This window comes from Marmota monax, unplaced genomic scaffold (genome assembly GCF_021218885.2).
Source record: "Marmota monax isolate L192 unplaced genomic scaffold, Marmota_monax_Labrador192_F-V1.1 WCK01_AAM20220418_F8-fsc00005, whole genome shotgun sequence".
Classification (NCBI taxonomy): Eukaryota; Metazoa; Chordata; class Mammalia; order Rodentia; family Sciuridae; genus Marmota; species Marmota monax.
Window position 1 is genome coordinate 29,391,924 of NW_026692254.1, and position 21,153 is coordinate 29,413,076.

Consider the following 21,153-nt stretch of genomic DNA (forward strand, 5'->3'; position numbering starts at 1 on the left):
CAACACAAATGCCATGTGAATAGTTGTTATGCAGTATCTTGAGGGACAAAGTACTGGGGATTGAACCCAGGGTGCTCTACCACTGAGCTACATCCTCAACCCCAGCCCCACAACCTTTTTTTTGGATATAGGATCTCACTAAGTTGCTGAGGCTGGCCTCAGACTTGGGATCCTCCTGCCTCAGCCTCCCAAGCTGCTGAGATTACAAGTGTGTACCACTGTGCCAGTCCACAGTATTGTTTAGGAAACAATAATGTGGAAAAAGGTCTGTAAACGTGTGATTTTTCTCAAAATTAAAAAAAAAAAAATTTAGTTGTCAATGGGAGTTACTTATTTATATGTGGTGCTGAGAATTGAACCCAGTGCCTCACACATGCTAGACAAGTGCTCCACCACCGAGCCCCAACCCCAGCCCTCTCAAATATTTTTGATTGATAGTTGGTTAAACCTGTAGACGAAGAACCCATGGATATAGAGGACGGACTGTATTGTGACATCCCAGGTCACAGAGGATGGCTCTGCTGTTTATTCCTTTTACTTGTGCCCCAACGACTTTTCTTTCTGGATTGTTGATCCATTTTCCTTCTTCTCTAGGAAGACTCTTTTCATTCCTATTCGTTCCTTCATGCAACAAGTATTAGCCATAGTACAACCATGTGACGCATGTGTTCTAAGGATTGTGGTGACATCTGTTGCCAGGTTCCTGAGAATGCTCAGGGAAAATGTGGGAGACCAGGGCACAGCACCAAGTCCTTCAGCCTGGTAGATTTCAAGCTTTTTTGACTGGGGCTGGCGCTGACATTTGGAGAGAAGCTGCTGTGGATGGCCGGAGCATTGTTTGGTTGAGTAGAAATGATTTTCTTAGAAAATCATTCACATGAAGAAAAATAAAAGGCTTTCCCAGGTAAATTTGAAGATCTTTTTATATTACCCTGAGGCTGCAAACTTGGCTATTGCCAAGGCCCTTAAAATCATCCATTTTCTAATGAAACTTAAGGAGATAGATTATTCCCACTGCCTTGCTATTAATGTGCTCACCTGCAGCCTTCTGAGACCACTAAACCTTGTATTATATGAGGTCTCTTTGAAAATATATAGATGCAGAGCTGGAAATTTCTGCGTTCAAAAGTCTGTGTTCAAAATTCTGTATAGAAAGTCCATCGGCACAGCTAGGTGAATGGGAAGGAGCATTCCAATAGAAGGTCCTGTCAACCATGGTCCTTGTATTTCTCAGTAAATTGAGTTGCAATGGAGCAAGCTTGAAAATTCATGAGTAACTCACACATACACTCTCTTCCTGTCCCCTTGCCTGTGTACCACTAGCCAGGGTGTTCCCTGAAGCCTTTATCTGTACCACTTTTAGGTGAATGCACTCATGAGACCATTCCATGCAAAAGCACAAAATCTCCCTGACTAGGGAGACCAGTAGATAATGTCAGGCCCACAGTTTTATAGATGAGGAATCCAGGTGGGTGGCCATTCCTCAGAGACCATGAGTACTAACTAATCTTCTCATCCAGAGTCCCTAATCTTCTTGTGACAAAAGGGTGTATAGGATGCAGAGAACAGCTAGAGAATGGGAAAGGGATTCTCCCAGGTCTCCTGCCCTAGAGGCAGTGGTGCTGAAGCTTGAACTGAAAACCAACACCACCATGAGCTTTGATGTTTGGTGTTTGGTGTTTTGTGCATTAGCCATGGCTTAGGATGGGAAAGTAAATGGAGGATGTCTTTCTGCCCTCGTATGGACTTGGTGATTGAGCATTTGCTGACTAAAATCTCTAGGGTTGGGATTTGGTACCTCTCATTGCTGATTAGAAGTCCCTGAAGAGTGTCTCTGGAGAGTCTGGGGAGGAGATTGCATGCTATATTGTTTTTCAAATTGTGGGTTATTTTAACATACAGCCAAGTGTTGAGAGAGACTTGGAGAGGCCTACCAAGGTGGGGCTTAGGTCCAGCAGCTGTGTGGTCTGCCTTGAGAAAGTGAGGTCCAATCATATTAAGAAGCCTGCAGAATTTATAGCCCCAGATCTCTCCTGGGATGGAACTGGGGAGAGGAAATTGGCTGCTCTTTAAGTTGCGGGAATAGCAGCCCGCTTCCTGAGGGATCCCTGCACCTTCTTCACCTGCTTTGTCCTGTGGGGTCCTTGGGACAGAATTGGAACTTGGAGAAGGGCAGTAAAGATGAGTTATTTAGATACACAGAACAAAGGCAAAGGTAATAAAAAGGAAGTATAGACAGAAGGAGCAAGATGTCAGGTTTTAAAACTTTGACTTTTGCCTTTTGGGTAAAAAAGTTTGGATATTTAATATTCATATCCAGTGAAACATCTGGTTGCATGGGAGGGCCTTTGTTGAAGTGGATAAATGCATGTGCCCCAACTATCTCAAGGGCTCACCACCATCCCTTGTCTGCTTAAGCAGTTCAAGCCTTGTGCTCAGAGATTCCTCCTCCCTGTCAGCATTGAGTGCCTGTGTGGACAGGCAGCATTCTTGGATGTTCCCATGGAGTCCTGACATGGGCAGCAGGTCCAGCACTCTCTGGAAGCTGGAAGGTGTGTCATGTCATCTCCGCTAGATCTCTTGGGTGAGGAGGACTGTTTTGGCCTACAGGCTTGGGAACCAGCATGCCTCTGGCCAGCAGTCTTCGATGTTCCTCCTGGGGGTTGCACTCACTATTCTGTACATTCATGCAGCGGTTTATAGGTGGCAGCTTTTTTTTCTCATTGTGGTCACAGCAACAGTATTACTTACTTGTTTTATTACAGATGAGGAAGCATGTTTAGGAAGACTAAGTGCTTAATTTAGGATCACATAGCTTTTTAAGGCATGAACTGGCTGAATATTTAAGTTGCTTGATACCCAGTCAAGACCCTGATTGCTGTTGAACAGGACAACTGCCTTCATTAGGGCAATAGAGGGAACTCCTTGAGGAACCATATGCCCAGATTGATCTGGCTGGGGCTGGTGATAGCGGCTTGTGGAGCTTCACTTGCTAGGCCTCGCTTCCTCCTCAGATATTGTTCATTTATTGTGTGGGTAAAAGTGAAGAATCCCTTACAGAAATAGGAGGTAATAAATGTTCATAAATATTTTAACATCTGCATAAAACAACAGTTGGCCTTCACTATCCATGAGTCCCTTATCTGCATTAGCAGATTTCACCATTTGCAGATTGAAAATATATGGGGAAAATATTTTTTCTGTACAGAGCACATAGACTTTTCCATCACTAAATCTAAACAATACAGCAAAACAACTGTCTATATAGAATTTACATTGCATTAGGGATTATAAGTATTTTAGAGATGATTTAAAGTAACAGGAGAATGGTGTAGGTTATATGTAAATACTGTGCCATTTTTAAAAAAGGAATTTGAGTATGTATGGATTCTGGAATCCTGGAGTAGTGGGGGGGCATGTCTTGGAACTAATTCCTTGTGGATATTAAGGGATAACATGACAACACAATGATGTCTAAGATATTCTCATGAACCACATCATTTGATGGTGGACTTGGTCCAGCTTCTTAAAATTATGTGCTTTGCCTTGGGATGTTTCCAGCATGTAGAGGTTATTATACAAGCTACTGTCCACATCAGTAAGAGACACTGGGCAAATCCCTGGCTCCTGCTGTGGGGGATAGTCATCACCAGCCACTTTGGAGAGTCATGGAGGAAAGTATTGCCTGAGGAGGAGTTTCCTCTGTGAACTGTAGCATGCTTTTTCTCACCATGAGCTTGTCTGACTAGAGGACAAAATATTGTTCCTGAATTTACTCTGAAAACCTAACATAACTATGATATTGTTAACAAATTTCCTCCTCAATATATTCTAGCCTCTGCTTTGTCAGTGACATGCTACAACCAAAGTGCTCTTAAGGCCCTCAAAGAAAACCTTATTTTTTAAAAAGCTAATTTGATTTCAACAAATTTCATCTCTCACCTCCTTTTCACCATTAATGACTGAAAGTATTATTTAGATTTTAGTTGCCAAATTGAGAAATTTGTTTAGAAGAATTACTTTTTATTGGCATACATAATTATTTTAAAGTGCTTCTTTCTTTATCCACAAAATTCCCCTTTCTGTTTATAGAGGTATATAGAAAACCCCAGTATCATGGCCTGTTACAATGAACTGCTCCAGCTGGAATTTGGAGAGGTGCGATCACAACTGAAACTCAGGTAATTCTATCACTTCTGGAAAGCCCTCCAGGCCACGCAGGATGATGCTACAAGTGGAGACCTTTTGGTTATAACTGACCTGCTAAGACCAGATGGGGTGATCCAGTGGTGACTGCTTATCCAGGCTTTCTGGTATCTGCTTGGATATTTAGTAAAGGGTCATGTTAGTGAATGGAGACTCACATTTAAATATGGGGCCCTAAAGTAATAGAAAATGAGGAAAGGTAGAATTCAAAACTGCACATGCTGAATGTTCTGCTTTGTGTTTGAAGAAAAACATGTATTTTACATATATCCAACCTGTTAATAATGTTATCTCTGGTAGTGACATTTTTAACTTTTCTTTAATAGACATAATTTGCTCTTGATAAACAGGTTTTTGTTTTGTTGTTGTTGTTTTTTTTAATAAGTGAAATGAGTTCAAGCTTAGCTCTTTGTAGAGCAAGGAAAGCAGAAAAATTAGTAAAATTATGTCAGCTTGACATAAAGTCAGCATATTTCTGTCATTCTAAGTTTATTACTTGGGTGTCCTACTGTTTAACTTTTCCTTTACCAGGGATCAAGGAGAATTGGATCATTCTGTTTGTTTATGCCCCAGGCAGAGAAAACAAGGATCAGAATTAGAGTATTAAGATTAGTAAGAACCAGTGCAGGGCTCTACATACAGGGAAAAAAAGTACTTCATAGATCAAGTGAAGTGAATGGCTAGCAGGCAGGGCGTAAGGTAGTGGAGAAGTGCTGCTGAGCAGCAGTTGTGTAGAGGCTGGTTTGACGTACAGAAGGACCCTTTTATTTACCTTTTGGTACTGGGGATTGAACCCAGGGGTGCTATACCACTGAGTTGCATCCCCAGCCCTTTTTAATTTTTTGAGACAGGGTATCACTAAGTTGCTTAGGTCCTTACTAAATTGCTGAGGTTTGAACTTGTGATGCTCCTACCTCAGACTCCCCAGGTCTCTGGGATTACAGAGCGTACCACTGTGCCTAGCTAGAAGAGCCCCTTTAGTTGCCAGACTTTTCAAAGAAACTTGAGGTAGCCCCATGCCCTTGGGCCTGTGAGCCTTCTCCCTGTTGAGCTATCCGCAGCCTAACAGGGCATGCTGCCACACATTATGCTACCACCCTCTCTTAGAAGAGAACAGAATTAATTTTGGAGCAGTAAAGACGTTGGACCTTATTTTATCCAATCAAGGTGCAGAAAATGAAATCTAAGGAAATGCACTAACTCACATATCAGATTTTTGTAAGTAGCAAATGGCAAAGATAGTTCACATTTTCTGCAGTTGTCTTTTCCCATTTCTAAATCTAACTAACCTCAAACCTTTCTAAATAGCTTAGTTAACACACCTTACCAACCTATGGACATATATTGAAACCCCTGTATCTCCTTCATCCATGCCTAAGGCCTATCCCTTACCACGTCCTATTGATCTTACCTCTGAGTATCTCTGGGTTTTGTCTACTTAACTTCATCTTGTCATTATGGTTACTGTTTTGTTGTTTTTTTTTTAACTTGGATTATTGAATCCATCAGTCTATCTCCTTATATCTAGCCTTGACTCCCTCTTGTTCATTCTTCAAATTCAAGTAACACATAACTCCATCTATTTCTATCCTGCAATTCTCCACTGCCTTCAAAATAAACTCCAGATTCCAAAATGCATTTCCAACACTCTCCACAGTTGTCTAACATTTACATCACTGTTCACATCTCCCATTATGCCCTCTCCAGGTGACAACCAAATGGAGATGTCCATTAAAAAGGGAAAGAGACAAATAGGAAGGGAAATGGAAATATGAGTTAGGGACTTGGGAGAAGTAGGAACTTGTTCTCCCAGTCACCAGAAAGCTATAACAAGCAACTTTGTATTAATGCTAGATTAATAAACTAGAATATAATGTCTAGAAATAGACTTGAGTATATTTAGTATATGATTAACATTGCAAGTCAACATGGGAAAGGGTGGACTTTTCAGTGAATGGCACTGTGATGACTGTTTTCATATAGGACAGGTACTAGGCCAGTGTCTTAAATAAGGAGCTTTGATGAATAAATTTAAAAATTGAAACACTCCAGTAGAAGCAGATGATAAACATGGAAAGATGTTCAGCCACACTATTAATAAAAGAAAGCAAATGAAAATTATATAACATTTTAAAAATTTACCAGATCTGCAAAAGTTAGAAAAGAATGATAAAACCATGTAGGACTTCTCACAGATCTATCCCCTCTTACAATTGCTGTATCAGAGATGAGAACTAACTTCTCATTGTTTGTTTGTTTATTAGTACTGGAGATTGAACCCAGAGGTGCTTAACCACTGAGCCACCTCCTCCCACTTTTTTGTGGTGCTGGGGCCTTGTGCATACGAGGCAAGCACTCTGCCAACTGAGGTATATCCCCAATGCCCCCAGACCCTTTTAATATTTTATTTACAGCAGGGTCTCTCTAAGTTACTTAGGGCCTTGCTAAATTGCTGAGACTGGCTTTGAACTAGTGATCCTCCTGCCTCAGCCTCCCAAACCACTGGCATTACAGGTTTGTACACCAGGCTCAGCTTGTTTTTTAAGTTTTTTTTTTTTTTTTTTTTTTTAGAGAGAGAGAGAATTTTTTTTTTAAGACAAGCAGTCTTTCTTTTTTAAAGAGAGAGAGAATTTTATTATTTATTTCTTTTAGTTTTTGGCGGACACAACGAGAATTTTTTTTTAAATATTTATTTTTTGGTGGACACAACATCTTTATTTTATTTTATGTGGTGCTGAGGATCGAACCCCGCGCCCTGCGCTTGCCAGGCAAGTGCGTTACTGCTTAAGCCACATCCCCAGCCCCTGTTTTTAAGTTTTTTGAGGTATAATTCACATACTGTCTCTTGATTTTTACATTTCCAAAAACTAATTTTTACTGGCTGAGCTGTTTAATTTTATTTAACAACAGAGTTTAGTAATACAGCTGGGTGGTGGCGCACGCCTATAGTCCCAGCTGCTGGGGAGGCTGAGATAGGAGGATCATGAGTTCAAAGCTAGCCTCAACAATGGCAAGGCACTAAACAACTCAGTGAGACCCTGTCTCTAAATAAAATACAAAATAGGGCTGGGGATGTGGCTCAGTGGTCAAGTGCCCCTGAGTTCAATTCCTGGTACCTGGCCCCCCCAAAAAAGAGAGTTTATAATACAAAAAAATAATGTAAAAGCTTTGGTTTTTGTTTGTTTGTTTGTTTGTTTTTGAGTACGAGGGTTTGAACCTAGGTTCTGCCACTAGCTACCACTGAACTAGGGAGTGGTACCACTCCCCAGCCATTTTTATTTTATTTTGAGACAGGGTCTTGCTAAGTTGCCCAAGCTGGCCTCAAATTTGGGGTCCTCCTACCTCAGCCTTCTAAGTAACTGGGATTACAGGTAGGTACCACTGTGCCTATCTGTTGTTTAACTTAAAGTTTATAATTTATTTCTTAATATCTCGGTACTTTCTGAGCAACTAACCCTCTCAATCTGAGGCAAGAGAGCCTCCTAATTTGGGAGATTTCTTATATAGAAAAAAATCCAGATGCAGCATACATGTCTGATCATAGGGGATTTGTTGAACTACTTATGGTATGGCTTTTTTTAGTTGTCAGTGGATCTTTATTTTGCTTATTTATATACAGTGCTGAGAATTGAACCCAGTGCCTCACACGTTAGGCAAGCACTCTGCCACTGAGCCACATCTCCAGCTGTTTATGCTATGACTTTACAATAGAATATTCTATGGTTATTTAAAGTGATAATGGCACACACCTATAATCCCAGTGACTCAAAATGCTAGGGCAGGGGGATCACAAGTTTGAGGCTAGCTTCTGCAACTTAGTGTGATCTTGTTTCAAAATAAGAAGGGCTGGGGATGTAGCTCAGTGGTAGAGCACTTGCCTAATTTGTGTGAGCCCTGGTTCTCCACCTACCCCCCTCAAATAACTGTAATTATTGATTGAAAAGATATTGTCTGGGTATTGATTTCAGATGTTTTGATTTCTTTTGTTTATAAACAACTTTAAGATAATTTATATACCATACAGTACACCTATTTTAAGTGCATAATTTAATGGCTTTTATTGTATTCAGACAATTGTATACCTATCACCACGATTTTAGAACATTTTCATTAACCTCAACCCCATATCTACTTTGTATTTGTAGATTTGCCTATTCTGGACATTTCATATTAAATGGAATCATATAGTATGTGGGTCCTCTGTGACTGGCTTCTTTCACTAACACTGATTTTTTTTAAGGTTCATTCATGTCATGGTCTATATCAAGACTTCAGTTCTTTTTGTGTCTGCATAATATTCCATTACATGGATATACCACATTTTGTTTATTCATTCTTCAGTGATGGGCTGTTTATACTGTTTATACTTCTTGACTATTATGAATAATACTTCCCTGAACTTCCCTGAAAATATGTGTTTACTTTTGTAAAGCATATTTTCATTTCTGTTGGTTATATATCTATGAGCGGAATAGCTGAATCATATGATAGTTCCTTATTTAGCTATTTGAATAACTTCTAGATGTTTCCCAAAATGAGACTGTACCATTTTATATGCCCACCAGCAGTGTATGAGGATTCCTTACAGCACTTACTATTACCTGTCTTTTTGATTATTCTAGTGGAGTGATACGCTATCTTATTTGTTTTTATCTGTATTTTAAATTTTTTATCAGTAAACATTTGTTACTTGGATATTAGAAAATGCTCGCAGTATAAACCAAAGTGAAGAAATCAGGGAACAAAGCTAGTTGTTCCAGATGTCCCCAATTTTGTGAAAAATAATTTAAAATAATTCTATAATAGCTACAAATGTTTTATTGTCTCTTCTCTGACAGACTGTGGCACTTTTTGCTCAGTTCTCCTGACGAGGACTCTTGATACTGAGAAGAGACACTCTGTGGGGTTCGGTCCTACAGCTGTGAGAGCTGTGATCTGACCCTGGTGTGTGACCATCTAGGCCCCCTGCCCCTTCACAAGGGAAAGAAAGACAACAGCGTCTGCAGTGGTGATCCGAAGTGCTGGGGCAGCACTGGGTGTCGTCTTCATACTTTTATTATTTACCTTCCCTTTTCTTGAATGAGCACACATTAACTTCATACATCAGACAAAAACACAACTTAAATAAGCTAATATAATACTCCAAGATTGTATTTGATTTGATAGTATTTATATTAATCAGTTATTTTGTTTCTATCCATAAAGGGCTTGTAACTCAATATTCACTGCATTAGAGAAAAGTCAAGAAGCAATTGAAATTACAAGTGAAGACCACATTATACAGGTTTGTTATTTGGGAGATTTGTCCTTTGGATTTATTGTTTTGCTTGTTCTCATTATTAGTATTGAACCTCTCCAATTTGGTTGTTTTTTTTTTCTTTTTGGAGTTTAAGAGACCAGATTTTCCTTAAGGGATTATAGAACAAAATGAATATTTAAAATAAGCTTTCTAGATAAGAAAATATATTAATTAAAATATATTAATAATTACTTATGGTTCTAGAAAATATCTGTAGGAATACCACAGTTACATTCATTATTTCTCACTGGAAAGAGGGTATGGGGGAGGGGACTGAGAGAGAGAGAGAGAAAGAGAGACACTCTGTGTATGTTTAGTAAGGAGAGGATTTTAATTTAATTTTATTTTATTTAGAAGTACTGGGGATGGAACCAGGGACGCTCTCCATTAAGCCACATCCCTAGCCCTTTTTACTTTTTTTTTAATCTTAAGACAGGTTATCACTCAGTTGCTGAGGCTGGCTTTGAACTTGTGGTCTCCCTCACCAGCCTCCTGAGTTCCTAAAATTACAGGCATGTGCAACCGTGCCTGGCAAGGAGAGGCTTTTATTCAAGAGGATTGTTACTTGGGTGGGCAGGGCTACTGCAGTAGGGGCAGTGCTCTGACCATAGGCCTGGAAGCCTTCCTCACTGTGCTTACACCTTTCACTGGTTTTGAAGATAGTTCATACTTACAGAAGCTTACTAGCAATTACTAAAAATGTCACAAACAAGAGACCTAGTAATTACAGAATGAAGACCCTAATAGCACAGTGGGTTTATTTGTCACTTAAGATAGCATAGCTCATACTTTGGATAACAGCAAAAAGGATAGTTATGGCAAAGAAACATTCATTTAGTATGAGAATCTGCCCCATTTTGGTTTTACATCTGGGCACACCCTAGTCTCACTTTAATCTAATTTGTGACTCTCTTGCTGGTGCTGACTTTTGGGATTTGGTATCCCGAGGGATGAGGTAGGCCAGTGGTTGGGGGCCCAGGCTTTAGTTCCCATCCACCTCAACTGAGCAAGCAACCTGGGACAAGACCCTTAATCTGGCTGAATCTGCCTTCTCTGTGCAGAGGATAATATAAATAATAATAGTCACCTACATTTGGGAAGGTGGTTTTGAGAACTAAATGAGTTAATGTGTATGAAGTGTTTATTGTTGTGTCCAACAAGGAAAACATCTTGATAAACAGTATCCGTTACTGTCTTTATCATCATTATCAACACATCACAGCTTTGCTAAGTATTTTTCCTCATCTTGTAGTTGTTTTTGAAACTTAAACTATAAAGCATTGTATTTGTAAACCCTTCCTAGTTCATGGCCTGCTTTCTACACACATTATTTATTTGAATTATATGAGAGAAGCAAGATCAGGATTTCCTTCCTGTTATCCAGAGGAGGAACTAGAGATTCAGCTGTGTGAAGTAACTTGCAGAAGCCCAGCAGTGTGTGGAGGAGAGTGGAGCCTAATGCTACACGTCCCAGCCTGGTGTTTTATTCCACAGGGCACCATCTTGGCAGCCCCTGGACTGTCCCAGAGCAGCTGCCTTCCATGGTCCTTGCTGACATGTACAAGCCCAGCCAGATATCACTTTTCTCAGGGCTCCAGAATTCTTCTGGGGTTGTACTCTTGTGGCTCTAGAACCACCATGGTGAGGTCCTAGCTCCTGACGTTTCTGGGGAAAAAACAGGATGCCCAGATAAAAGACCTAGATTGTCCTCTTTTCAAAATGTTTTTTTTAATTCACTTGATGTTTTTTTTTTTTTCTTTTGTCTCTCCCCAGTATGCAAATCCTGCATTTGAAACAACAATGGGCTATCAGTCAGGTGAATTAATAGGGAAGGAGTTAGCAGAAGTGCCTATAAATGAAAAAAAAGCTGAATTGCTTGATACTATAAATTCATGCATCAGGATAGGCAAGGTAAGTAGGAATCAGTACCTTTATCACTTTCGTGTAATAAAGAGGGAAGGAGTATGCATGTTCCCTGAATACTGCATGTGCCAGGTACTCAGTCTTTCGGAAGAGTAGTCCCAGGAAGTATAGATAGTGTTGTCCCTGTTATTCCCATTTTGCAGCTGAGGATCCAAAGTCAAGAAAGTATTTGTTATGATTGGACTATAAGCAGAATAACTTGAATTAACCCTTAAAATCATTGTTCTCACCTTTGTGATAGGTGAATAATTGATCTTTCTAATAATTGGTTTTATTTTTAAAAAATATTTATTTTAATTGTAGTTGGACACAATACCTTTATTTATTTATTTTTATGTGGTGCTGAGGATTGAACCCAGGGCCTCACATGTGCTAGGCAAGCACTCTACTGCAGAGCCACAACCCTAGCCCCTGATAATTGGTTTTCTAATGGTAGATATTGTCACATTGTTCTGGGTTAGAGGTGCCAGTGAAAACAGCACTTTCTCAGAGCATATCTGAGCCCAGCAGTTCTCCAGCCTCAGTCACTCATTCAGAATTTTTTAAATGCCTGCTGTATGTCAGGTATTATGTTAGATCCTAGTGTAAAAAGAATAACACAACGAGAATTCTTTCTTTAGAGGGCTCATTTTCCAGAGTTGGAAATAGAAGGAATCATTACATAATACTGTGAGTGGTCACATAATAGACAGAAGAAGGGCAGAGTCTGTCTGAAAGATGTTTCTTTCTCTGATGTGCCTCACTGTCATGAGGCTTTAAGGTGAAATGAGAAGAAGAGTTTGCTGCTGCTCACAGTCGCTTTCAGTCTTTCTGCTGGACTTTTCTTCACTTTTAAATGTTGGATAGGGACTATTAATCTGATTATTTGAAACATTTGCAAAATGAGTGACCTGTGGAGGTGCCAGGAGAAGTGATGCCCTCTCCCCGTTGCCATTAGCCAGTACATGCTCCACAGCACAACCTTGTAGCCTAGTATGGCAGGTGTCATGCCAAACTTACCGCCCTTGGCCTGGGCCTCTTTCCTTTGGCTTTCCCTTGTGTCTGAGCCCACAAGGTTGCCTTGACCTGAGAACAAGGAAGGGCCAATGGGGCACTGTCAGGATAGTGTCAAAAGCAGATGCTGTGTGAGTCCTGTTTGCCTTCAACTTTTCTGTCTAGGTTAGTTTTCTTACTAGAAGGAGTGGAGGGTCTTCTGGGAAGAGAGAAACAAAGGTTGAAATGTATGATGAGATGCTAAGGTGCACTGCGCAGGTCAGATAGAGTGGTTCCTACTGTGACTGAGAAACATGTCTTCAGAAAGAAGCCACAGAGCACCAGTCCTCCCAGACCACAGTAGCTGTGAAAGGGGCTCTACAGTGGCTGTCCCAATTCTGGAATTTTGGGTCGACCAGTGGTTTTTTCGAAGATAAGACCAGGATGACCACATGCACCTGTGTCCCTTTCACTGAGGAGGGCAGGTGGAGATAGGGAGGGATGTTGGGGGATTGGCTGTAAGCTCTAGGATGCACCTGGTGTCTGCTGGATGCATACTGTTGGGTACCAGGTATAGATGGCCTCAGACTTGACTAGCAGGAGACCTGTTTTCTAACCTCTGAATTTATTGTGAATAAAGACTAGGAAAGATTATCGTATTACTGCCCCTGTACTGCTTTGTTCTAAAAGGAGTCTTCCATTTGCATTGTATATTTCAGAGTTCTTGGGGAGAGTGAAAAGGCATCCCTTTCTTTATCCTTTGTCAGTGACCTGCTGGTTTTCTGGCAGCACTAGCAGGTCAGGCCTCTTAGGTTCCTGAGGTGAAAGGCAAAAGAATAGACAGTTTTCTAATTCAGTCTCTCCAGGAGAAGGGCTCATTTGGAGGTCAGCAACCTCAGGGAGCCACAGTGCTGTGATCCCTCCAGAGATGTCCACTGAGGATTAACTAGCATGGCAGAATGGAGACTTTCAGCAAGTAGTCAGATGGCCATGGCTGTGGACCCTGGAATTTCAGATTCTAGGTGTTGGTTTTCTAAGTTGGATACTGTTGCGGGCAGAGGGAAGATTCTGGAGCTGCTCAAGCAGAGAACTTTGTAGACACTAGCCACTCTTCTCATAGCCCTCTGCCCATTTTTCCCAGCTGCCTCTCTCTGGGGAAGGAGTAGAAGGCACCTTGATTTTATCCCCCACACATGCTTCCTTGCATCCTCCATTTATATCCTTGATAGATTTTTCTCATTTTTACTTTTCCCCAAGACTGCTCTGTCAGGGTTCTAGGACCCATAGTCTCCTCTCCTCTCAGACACCTCGGCCGTCTTCTCTTCTAGAAATCCTTAATTTTTTCCCTTTTGTTGTTCTTCCTCTAGTATATACTAGATGCAGGATAAATGACTGCTTATTTACCTTTATCTAATAATGTGTGCAGATTCAGGGCCATTTGGCTGTTTTAAACTTTGACCTTCCTTAACTTCTGTGATGCTTCCTCTTTTCTCTCTTGCAATTCCCCCTTTCCTACTCTGTACCTCCACTCAGTCCACCTTTTATTGTCATATGAATAGTCTTATTAAATCATCACATCACTCCCTCAATGTAGTGCTCAGATTCCTTAGCCTGGTGGCCAGGATTCTGTTGTTGACCTCAGCCTCTCAGTAAATAAAGCCCCAAGTGTTCCTTGATTGTTTACTATGTGCAAGCACTGTGCTGGCTCCGTGGTAGGACAGCTGGGTGACAATGATTTAATTCTCAAGGCACTGGGTGCCAAGAAGGGCTGCATCAGTAGCCAGAGAAGCCCAGCTTGGTTACTAGCTTGTACTGGAAAAAAGGGAGGTATGGGCCTTTACTGCTGTGCTGCAGAGGGTTCTCCTGGAGACAGATGCCTGTGCAGAACCACATGCATCTGCAGCAGGCTACTTACTGAAAGCTTCTGGTGCGAGAAGACATGGCTAAGAGCCTGTGTACATTATTCAACTAAATCTTTTTGACAGCATTCTAAGGTAGTACTGTTGTTTGTAGGAATTAAAGCTTACATGATATCCATAAAAAGTATTTTTATATGTTTATAAGTAAATATGGTTTATGCTAAGGAAATTTTTTGTTTCCATTGGCAACCAGAAAACTTAGAAAGAACTCTGTCACCTAACCCACATTATTGGCTATTCATCCTGCTCCTTTGGGGACCATGGAGTTTTGGCTGGTACAGCCTGTTATACCTTGGCTTGGGGTCTGTCAGCTGCATGATTATTCAGAAAGGACTAGAGAAGAAGATCCTGAATAAAAAATATATATATATATATATATATATATATATATATAAATTTTTTAATTGATTTTTTTAAAAAATTACAGCAGAATGCATTACAATTCTTATTACACATATACAGCACAATTTTTCACATCTCTGTTTCTATATAAAGTATGCTCACATAAATTCATGTCTTCATACATGTACTTTGAATAACGATGTCTATCACATTCCACTATCCTTGCTAATCCCCTGCCCCCTCCCTTCCCCTCCCATCCCTCTTCCAATCTAGAGAATATGGGGTAGGGAGGGGGAGCATGGAGGAATAGACGAACTCTAGATTGGAAACATTCAAAACATTACAAAGCTCATGATATATCATCTTTCATACATTTGACTCAATTGGGTTATGAACTCCCAATTTTACCCCAAATACAAATTGCAGAATCACATCAGTTACACGCTCACGTTTTTACATAATGGCATATTAGTGACTGTTGTATTCTGCTACCTTTCCTATCCCCTACTATCCCCCCTCCCCTCCCCTCCCATCTTCCCTCTCTACCTCATCTGCTGTTGTTCAATTCTCTCCCTTGTTTCCCCCCCCCTTTCCCCTCACAACCTCTTATATGTAATTTTGTGTAACATTGAGGGTCTCCAACCATTTCCATATGCTTTCCCTTCTCTCTCCCCCCACTCGTCTCTGTTTAGTGTTAATCTTTTCCTCATGCTCTTCCTCCCTGTTCTGTTCTTAGTTGCTCTCTTTATATCAAAGAAGACATTTGTTTTTTAAGGATTGGCTAGCTTCGCTTAGCATAATCTGTTCTAATGCCATCCATTTCCCTGCAAATTCTATGATTTTGTCATTTTTTAGTGTTGCGTAATACTCCATTGTGTATAGATGCCACGTTTTTTTTTATCCATTCATCTATTGAAGGGCATCTAGGTTGGTTCCACAGTCTAGCTATTGTGAATTGTGCCGCTATGATCATTGATGTGGCAGTATCCCTATAGTGAGCTCTTTTAAGATCCTCAGGGAATAATCCGAGAAGGGCGATAGCTGGTCAAATGGTGGATCCATTCCCAGCTTTCCCAGGAATCTCCATACTGCTTTCCAAATTGACCTCACCAATTTGCAGTCCCACCAGCAGTGTACAAGTGTACCCTTTTCCCCACATCCTTGCCAACACTTATTGTTGTTTGACTTCATAATGGCTGCCAATCTTACTGGAGTGAGATGGTATCTTAGGGTGGTTTTGATTTGCATTTCTCTGACTGCTAGAGAAAAAATGCTCATGTACTTGTTGATTGATTGTATGTCCTCCTCTGTGAAGTGTCTGTTCAGGTCCTTGGCCCATTTGTTGATTGGATTATTTGTTATCTTATTTAATTTTTTGAGTTCTTTGTATATTCTGGATATTAGGGCTCTATCTGAAGTGTGAGGGATAAAGATTTGCTCCCAAAATGTAGGGTCTCTATTCACCTCACAGATTGTTTCTTTTGCTGAGAAGAAGGCCCCAACTTCCTTAATAAGACTCCTATAGTGCAAGAATTAAAACCAAGAATCAGTAAATGGGATGGATTCAAGCTGAATATATATTTTTAAAGTGCTGACTGCTTGATTGAATTCAAAATCTTTTAGGATGGTGATAAGACCCAGCTCCCTTCCTGCCTTCCTTAAAACCTCAAAAGAAGTGGAAGCACCACAGCACAGCCCTTATCATGTCCCTGCTTCTGCACTGCCCTTCCCTACTGAGGGAATCGCCAGGCCTGTCTGACCTTGAGGGCATGACAGACACAGTTGCACCCCTGCGTTTTGAGGTTTTACCTGTTTGTTCTACCCAAGTTTGGTACCCAAGTTCAGTCCTGGCTGCTTTCATTCTTCCCACCCTGTCTGCAAGAGGGACTGAAACCCTCCCACATCCCATGGAGGCCTTGAGTCATTCAGAGAAAGAAGCTGGAAGCAGTTCATGATGGAAGTAGCCACAGAATGGCTCCTTCCATGCCCCATCCTGAGACTTTTCTTCTCCAAAATCAAGGGCTGGGCCAAGCTCCCTCCTCTACTATAGTGGTAGGAGTTCTGAGGAGCAGGGAGTGCTCTTTATTTGGAGCCCAGGACCCCTCTTGCCAGCAGATGACCATTGAAAGCATAGGACATCTTAGATTGAGGTGACTGACTTTCATCAGCAGTGTGACAGGAGGTTATTTTTGGATGTTTAAGGAAGAATTGTTGGATTACCTGAAATTAGGTTTGGGATTTGGAACCTAATTCTTTATCCTAATTGCTTTAGCAAATGAATCAGAACTGAAGTGGAAAATGTTCTTGGGCTTATGTTTTGAACACAAAGAGTAATGATGCTTATATTCCACTTATAGGAGTGGCAAGGAACTCACTATACCAAAAAGAAAAATGGAGATAGTATACAGCAAAATGTGAAGATAATACCTGTCATTGGACAGGGAGGGTAAGTGGGGGGGAAATGTCCTTCAGTTAGCATTCCAGAATGTTTTGGGTTATTGCAAAATTTGCTTTCAATACTTAAGTTCAGAACTGCTTGCAGAACTTAAAAGCCTTGTAATAAGGCCAGGTATCAACCAGAATGATCTCCCAGGGTAGTGTTTCCTTTATGACTTTCTCACAGCTGCAGGCTGACCCTCCACCTGCAGCCCAGAGACACCAGATTTGGGACAGTCTGAAGTATTTAAATCAGCATGTCAGGTGTTTTATTTTTGTGTGGTTGGTTTTTTGTTTTGTTGTTGTTTGGTTGGTTGGTTTTGGCTTTTTTTTTCTCAGTGTGGGTACTAAACCTAGGGGCGCTCTACCACTGAGCTAATCCCCAATCTTTTTTATTTCAAGACAGGGTCTTACTAAGTTACCAGGGCTGACCTGGAACTTACTGCAGGCTCCTGGGTAGCTGAAATTATAGGCATGCAGCACCACATCCATCTAAAATGTCAGTTTTCAAAGCTGTGTGATAAGAATGCTCCCTAATATTTAAAAGATTTGTATCTAATTTGATTATAATCTATATACCATTTCTGCAAAGGCCTATCAAATTTGTTAAAAATATTTTAAATGCTATCAGTTATGGAAATTCTTATGTAAAACAGATATGACTACAGATGGTAAATCATTATGTATCAGGAACCAAAACAAAAAATCAGATGGTTCATCTTAGAACCTAATTGAAATAATTTGGAAAGTGAAAAATTATGCATATGAACTGTGGAACACCCAATAGAAGACATGTAACCACTAAAAATGATGATCATAAAACACTAATTATACAGGGAAAGTGTATGATATCATGTTAAATGCAAAAAGCAAAATGTGAAGTCAGACCTAGTTTGTGATCAGTCATAGATAAGAAAGGAGGCAAATAGGAGAAGCTTGGCTCTGGCAATTGCAGGTCTCCCACCATCCTCGGCGCCCCATGTTTGCCAGACAGGCCACTTCATCCTAACTGCAGCCCTGTGAGGCTGCCACCATGATTGTTTTCATTTTACACATGAAGAAACTGAGGCTTAGAGAGATTCAGTTTCTAACCCTAGTGTGGACTTCCGCGTGTGCTGGTGCCAGTCACAGCCCTCAGCACTGACTGCACAGCTCACATGCTCTATGTCACCAGGCTGTGCTGCCAGTTGGCGATCGCCTCGGGGAACTGGATCTGTGTGGGTTCTCTGTTCTGATTCTATGCCCTTTTATGTCCTTTCCAATTTTTTTTTTAATGATAAGTGCATAGGGATTTGATTATCAAGGGGGGAAAAGTGAAAAAACTGAAGGAACAATAAATAAATGGGGGAAAGAGTCAGCAGCTTCTGAGCTCAGTTCTCAATGCTTTGTTTTAGAGTCTGGTTAACCAAGGTCAGGGGAAACCTTGGCCCCAGTGTTGGCCTCTGGCTGTTTCCATGAGTGACTATGAACAGATGGTTTGTCAGAAGTCAAAAAAGGGCGTCAATATAAAGGGTAGTGAGATCCATAGCATGTTGGGAAACTGAAGGCTCTTGGTTGGTCAACATGCAATACATTTTTAAAATATTTATTTTTTACTGTTTGTTGTCATGACTGGGGACAAATTTTGTTTTTACTGAAGTCACTTCTTTTCTCCAGAGACACCATAGGATGTTTATAAACGTTTGTTCATTTATTGTTGACCTTGGCCACCAAAAAATAGAAATGCTCTTAAAGCATTTTGTGTTGTGAAAAGGAGGAGCTCTTTTCATAATGAAAAATTAACTACATGTCCATCAAATTCATGTCAGGAGAGAAATAATGCATTGTTTTGTATTTGCAGAAAAATTAGACACTATGTGTCCATTATCAGAGTATGCAGTGGCAACAATAAGGTATGTGAGAAGAGCCCTAGGACCCCAAGCTCACCGCAGCAAGATTTCCAGGCATTCAGAACTAATGGTTTTTTTTTTTTTTTTGGTTGGGGGGCTACTGGGGATTGAACTCAGGGGCATTTAACCACTGAGCCAAATCCCCAGCCCTATTTTGTATTTTATTTAGAGACAGGGTCTCACTGAGCTGCTTAGCACCTTGCTTTTGCTGAGGCTGGCTTTGAACTCTCAATCCTCCTGTCTCGGCCTCCTGAGCCACTGGGATTACAGGCATGTGCCACCATGCCTGGCCAGAATTAATGGCTTTTAAAATTTCTTTTTAGGCTGAGAAAATACCAGAAGGTGTTCAGTCTGACACTCATACAGGTATGGTATCTTATATTCTGTTGAGCTTTAGGAGAAAAAATAAAAACAGAACCTTCCTTTGACAAGTCTGTGGATATCGTGGTGGGACCCTATTTTTCTAGCACCATAGCATCCCCATGGTGGGTTAGGAGTTCAAGGACCCAAGCACTGGTGTGCATTCTGACAGATAGATGCTGAGGGTAGTCTCAGCCTGCTGACCGGTCAACTCAAACACGGGACTTATGTCAAGATGTATTGAATGTATGTTTTAAACCCAATCTGTGCTGTAAGAAGCAGACAGTATTGTTGTCACACCCAGAACTTTGGGGACATCTTCACCTGCCCTGACACAGTCCCCACCAGCCCATAGGATGGTCACTGGGCCCTTCAGACTTGCCTCATCTCCTGTCTCCCACCCATTCCTGGGATACCACGTGTTCATCCCCAATCTGTGTTACTACAAATGCCCTGGCCTGGAGTCACCTATTTCCTTCCTTCAGATATTTCATGGAGTCAGCAAACCCCTTCCTGCTCTATCCTCACAGATGGGGGTGGTGAGTGGCATTCCATCAGGTGCTTGTGTGGACACTGTACCACCCCGCCATGCCCAGGCACTGTGCTTTGGTTGCAACTAATCTATAAGGGCCTCCAGGGAGAAGACCACGTTCCATACCTTTGTGCTGTTAGTGTCATGCTTTCTACAGCACCACAAGAGTTTATTCATGGATTCTAGGAGTGTTTACTATGTTTTTCTGAGCGCTCACTGTTCCATGACACTGTGCTAAGTGCTTTATGTGTGGTTTATTTAACTGAGGTCCTGGAGTAGCCCAAGGAAGTGTAGTAATTGATAGATGAAGTTCCCTTTTCACAGGTAAGAAAATAGACAGGCTAAATAATTTGCCCAAGGATGTTCACGTAGGAGGTGGCAGGGGTTGATCTTGAATCTCGAAATGCTGGCTTCAAATTTCTGAAGCACATGCAGAAACAGTTCTTATAGGTGCCCCAAGAGCAACCAGAGCTTTCATCTGACAAGAAGAGACACCAGGCAAGTGATGGGAAGTGGTCAGCACGGATGGGGAGGGGCCAGTGGAGCCATGATGGCTCACAGAAGAGAGGATGTTCCAGATTGAGAGAGGCAGATTTGAATAAGAATAGGGGTGGGGAAGGGAAAAGCAATAAAAACAGGCACAGAAGAGGGAAAGTACAAGGTGTGTTCTAGAAAAACCAAGTACTAAATGTAGACCAGTATAAAGGGGTAATGGGGGGAAAGGAGTTTGGATCAATATGATCCTTAAATGGTAGGCAGGAAGTTAGCTTTTCATTTATAGGCATCAGGAGACAGAGGATGTTCAAGCAGGGGTGTGAGAAAACACTTGAGCTCTAGAAGTCCTTAGATTGTGCCTGTAACACAGTTCACATGGAAGGAGGGACAGAAGTACTGTGGCTGAGAGGAGAGAAAGCATTGGCAAGGAATAATGATGTGATGGGGGTAGGAAGAGAGGAATGACCACATGTGAGGCCAGTGTGGAACCAGGGAGCAATTGAGAAGACCTGGCTCAGTCTGGAGACTTAGAGTGTGGTGACAGGGCTGGGGAGGACAATGCAGAATGCTTTCCGTGTGAGTGGGCAGCTAGGCAGCTGTGTTTATTCACTCCTCTGTTTACTCACGGTACACATTTCTTTGAGCACCTACCTGCTGGCCACTGGTTCCTGTGCTTTGCAGAGAGATAAGGGTTAGAGGTGCAGATGTTTCAGACCAGCAAAAGCATTAGCAAGCAACAGCCACGGAACAGATGAGGTGGAGTCCAGGAATGGTAAAGGG

At 41.3% G+C, this 21,153-nt stretch overlaps 1 protein-coding gene across 5 annotated transcripts in view; it reads left to right on the forward strand.

Annotated features, from left to right (window-relative positions):
- Pde8a (phosphodiesterase 8A) overlaps positions 1-21,153 on the forward strand; it is a 162,982-nt gene that overhangs the window by 112,593 nt on the left and 29,236 nt on the right. For 4 of the 5 annotated variants that reach the window (XM_046438195.2, XM_046438187.2, XM_058577451.1 and 1 more), the window contains exons 6-11: positions 4,093-4,181; positions 9,412-9,490; positions 11,279-11,416; positions 17,019-17,107; positions 18,938-18,989; positions 19,310-19,352. In XM_046438195.2, the coding sequence (XP_046294151.1) occupies positions 4,093-4,181; positions 9,412-9,490; positions 11,279-11,416; positions 17,019-17,107; positions 18,938-18,989; positions 19,310-19,352 (490 nt within the window). The remainder of the gene's footprint in view (positions 1-4,092; positions 4,182-9,411; positions 9,491-11,278; positions 11,417-17,018; positions 17,108-18,937; positions 18,990-19,309; positions 19,353-21,153) is intronic. The other variant, XM_058577445.1, reaches the window with a different exon arrangement.